The sequence below is a fragment of the Impatiens glandulifera genome, chromosome 8 (genome assembly GCF_907164915.1).
Source record: "Impatiens glandulifera chromosome 8, dImpGla2.1, whole genome shotgun sequence".
Lineage (NCBI taxonomy): Eukaryota > Viridiplantae > Streptophyta > Magnoliopsida > Ericales > Balsaminaceae > Impatiens > Impatiens glandulifera.
Genome location: NC_061869.1, coordinates 14,630,498 through 14,635,335, shown reverse-complemented (window position 1 = coordinate 14,635,335; position 4,838 = coordinate 14,630,498). Strand labels below are relative to the sequence as shown.

At 21.6% G+C, this 4,838-nt stretch overlaps 1 protein-coding gene across 1 annotated transcript; it reads right to left on the bottom strand.

The window, feature by feature from the left end:
- Positions 1-219: 219 nt before the first annotated feature.
- On the bottom strand, positions 220-729 carry LOC124913054 (phosphopantothenoylcysteine decarboxylase subunit VHS3-like). The gene has a single exon (XM_047453677.1). The coding sequence runs from the start codon at positions 727-729 to the stop codon at positions 220-222; it is 510 nt and encodes a 169-aa protein (XP_047309633.1).
- Between the last annotated feature and the right edge of the window lie 4,109 nt (positions 730-4,838).

The window sequence follows — 4,838 nt, the reverse complement described above, 5'->3', positions numbered from 1 at the left end:
CATTCACAGGTACAAAATAATATGAAGCGGTAAATATTCATTCATATACTAAATAAGTAAGATATTCACCAAAGTTTCATGAAGAAAAAGAAAAACGTAAACCCTAAATCGACCAAATCTCTAAGTAAGAACAAAACAAGAGTTTCAAAGAACATCACGAAGAACAAAAATCGTAAACCCTAAATCTAAGAAAAAGAGTTTGATAGAAGAATCAATCGATCACAAACCTTCAATGAAATTTATCCAAAATAGCCATTTCTTAATTCTTTCTGCAATGTATTTTTGTTTCATTTGAAAAGCTTCCAAATCAATCGCTCCTTCCCTGTGTTTCTTCATCGCTTTATCCCGCTTTTTGATCGCATGATCAAGACGCTTGATCGCAAACCAAATAGTAGGAACCTCACCTGGGAAGTCATCTTCATCTTCATCGTCATCGTCATCGTCTTCATCGTCTTCATCGTCATCGTCGTCGTCATCGTCCTCGTCATCGTCATCGTCATCGTCATCGTCGTCATCGTCATCGTCATCGTCGTCATCATCGTCGTCATCGTCGTCATCATCATCGTCACCTTCTTCAGACTCAGCCCCATCATCGTCATCAAATAAAAGATTGAGAATTTCATCTTCGTAATTGTCATAATCATCTTCCTCGATAATGTTGTCGTCTAAGTTATTGTCACCATATCTATTTTCAATCAAGTCGTCGTTTAGCCGATCAAGTATCGCCATTAATCTAAATAGTAATTGAAAAAAAATATAATTATTAGAAAACTATAAACCTTAATTTTATATAAGAAGAAGATTTTAAAACCTTATTCTCTTGGTGTGATGTTTCTTTTTCTTTGCTGTTTTATTTTCTGCAATTAAAAGAACTCCTGTGTAAGAGATGAACGTGGAAAAGATCAATTATATAAGAAGAAAATATCAATTATAAAATAAGATATATAGATTTTTATTTCTTAGAATTTGTATGTTTCCTAACAATAGGAATCCTAAATAATATAACTAAATTTTGGCTTATTTAAAAATTTTATTTATTTTATATTATTTATATATATATATATATATATATATATATATATATTTATATAGGAATGATATTAAATATAGAATAATATATATAGAGAAAGGAATGAGGATAGAGAGTTAAATATAGAATAATATATATATATATATATATATATATATATATATATAGAAGTAAATAATATATTCTATTATAAATTTAAGTTATTATTTTCTTAATTATATATTATATTATAAAATAAAATATTATTCTAATATAATAATATAGTGTAATATATTTTAACATATATATATATATAATGAATTATATTAGAATAATATTTTATAATATAATATTAATATTAATATTAATATATATAATTAAAAAAAAGATTAGATTTAATTTTTATTATAATTAGGGTTTGAATTCAAATAAGATAAAAATAATTATAGGAACATGTAATCTAGGTTAGCTGAATATCAATTCTTTATTTGTAGAGATCAGATGTGTCTATCTAGTGCATATCCAATAGGTTTTGTATATGTCATGTGACAATATGATGTTTCTTAGGGTGGTATAGATAAAAGTTCGGCCCATGGTAAAGTTCGTTATTTTAGAAGGTATATTTTTAATTATTCTTGTTCAATTATCTGGATTTTAACGAGTTCGAAAGATGACCGTAATAAAATAAAAACCGGACCGTCAATACAACCGTTTTGCATTCAAATCATTGGTCGAACTACATATTTTAAAACTATGAATAAAATACTCCAAAGAAGACTTCACACCATCGACACATTTACAATGAAAAAGAAGAAGATGGGACAATGTAAAATAACATTTTGTTGATTTTTTATTATTGCACTTCCGAGTTGAAGATCATAAATGAAATAGTTATATAGCCTTTGATTTATTTGATGATCTATGGATCATGATTGATTTCATAAAGCTATATCACTCCATTCTTCTTCTTTTCTTCAATTGTTTGGTTTCCATCAATATCATAATCTTTCTGTCAGGTGTGGGCTCTCCTAACTCTTCATGCTAGTGTAACATGTTAAATTGAAGAACTTTTTGCATTTACACTACTCCCCATATGTTAAACTTCTTCCGACACAGTTTGTTGTTCTTCTTCATTCACACAAGGTGAGTCTGATTCAACAATGTTATCACTTCACGAACTTCTTCTCAGTTTTTTTTTCTTCTTCTCGGTTATGAGATCAGTACATGTAATATGCAACTAAACTAAAGATCCTCAAGTGTCTTATAGATGGTTTTACATTGCTCAACATTTCCTCTAGTGTATTTTCTTTATAGATACACATCAGGTGAACCTCTCGGCTAAAAAGGTTTTAAGAATTTTCTCTATTATGGTGGTGTCGTCATTATTTTTCATCTAGTTTTCGACAACTGTGACTCTAGCAAAATAGTCTTTTTAAAGAGTTTAACACTATCTAAGAGGTTTTAAGATAAAAAAAATAGTTCATCTATGAATTTGACATAAATATACTAATGAGATCTTCAATTAAAATAGTATAGAGTGAAAAAGTTTTATTTAATAAAATAAAATTTGTAGATTTAATTTTCATTTAAATATTTTGATAGATAATTTATATAAAAATGTTCACAAATTTTTTTTGAACACCAAGTTAACTAAAAAATAATATTTAAAATTATTATCTTATTTATTTATTTATTCACTAACATAAATATTTAATTTATTAACTCTTTATATTATAGTTAAAATTAATGGTTATATTACAATAACTTTAAGCCTTTATAGTTTATACACATTCTTGGATTGAATTTTGAATTACATGATGTTTCATCTATAAAAATTGGTTAATTAAAAATATTTTTTATTTTTCTTATAAATAATTTATTATTATTTTGTTTCTTTAATTTTTTTATTTAATAATATATTTATTTTTTATTTCCTTGGATTGAATTTTAAAGTACTACACGATGTTTCATTAACTCTAAAAATAATATGGTTAATTAAAATAAGTTTTTATTTTTCTTAAAAATTTTAATATTTTATTATTTTTTTCTGTAATTTTTTTATTAAATTTTTTATTTTATATTCAATAATATAATTATTTTTTATTTTATTGGATTTAATTTTGAAGTACATAATGTATCATTGACTCTAAAAATAACATGGTTAATTAAAAATATTTTTTATTTTTTTTAAATTTAAATATTTTATTATTATTTTGTTTCTTTAATATTATTATTTTAACTTTTATATTTAATAAATTTTTTTCATAAACAATAATACTAATTATTATTTAATAATAAAAACATTATACTTAGTATAAAAAATATATAATTAAAATAATAAATATTTATTAACTATTTAAAATATATCAAAATATAGTACGATTAATTATTTTATTTAATATTATATATATATATTATTAGTATTTATTATATTTTATAGATTTATTATATGTATATATTTATATGAATAGTTAATAATTTTAAAATATTAATACAAAAATATAATAACTTTAATTTTTTATTATATAATGCTTAATTTTATTATAATTAAATGATTTTAATATTATAAAAAGTGAAAATTCATGGTTTAGTAATAGAACCAATGAATGACTCATAGTCATTAATTAGAGTCTTCACACTCATATTTTATAAAAAAGAATATTTAAATTAAAATAAATAAAGATATATTTCATATTTATTTAATAATTTCTCAATTAAAAAAAATCATGCATTTTAATTTTCATTACATATATTTATGCATTTTTGGGCTTAAATGGATCAATTGAAAATCACATAATTAATTTAAAACACCTTTAGAACTGAAAAGCACAAATAGTATGAACATGACCCAATATAATAAATTAATTTATTTTTAGGAAAAATAAAAAAGTAGAGATATAATGTAATATTATATTACTTAATTATATATATTAGTTTCAAATATTTTTAATTTTTTTATTATAATAATTTTAACTTTATTATTTCTTGAGAATTAAATGTATTTAAATTATTTATTATTTATGATAAATATCAGATCTTATTAAAATATTATTTATAAAAATAAAAATTATTACTAGTGAGTTAATTTTTAAATATGTATTTTTTAAATTATACATATATAAAAAATATATATTTTATATTATAAGTATTTGTATTATTATATACCCAAGTAGTTATCATTCTTATTTGATTTGAATTATTTAAGGAACTCAAATAAATTAAATTTTTTTTATTCCCTTTCTTTTATATGTGAGAGGTTCTAATTAATAATTTTTTTATTATATCTAAAAGCAATAATTTAGAAAAAAATATATATATAACTAAAGCAAAGTCAAAAATCGTGATAGATGCATTAGAATCGTGTGGCAAAGTCTAATTTAATTTTCTTAGTATACTTTTTTTTATTTCTCTCTTCTACCAAAATAAAATATTTTAGTTGCCACATTTACAACTCTATATATAAAATATAACTAGTTAAACTTAGGGGTGAGAAAAATTACCGATATTAAAGATATGTCGAAAATACCGTACCGTAATATATCGAAAATATCGATTTTTAAGGTATACCGAAAAAAATGAGGTATGATACCGATACCTAAATTATTGTTACGGTAAAGGTATGAGATTTTTAAAATTTCGGTATATCGAGATATACCAAAATACCGAAATAGTATTTATAAGTTAAAATATATATATATATATAATACTTATAAGGAAATAATTAAATAGATTTAATATTAATTTAATTATGAAAATATAATTTTTGAATAATATTAAAATATAATTATACTGAAATATTATTCAATATATGCAATCTCTACTTTACCGA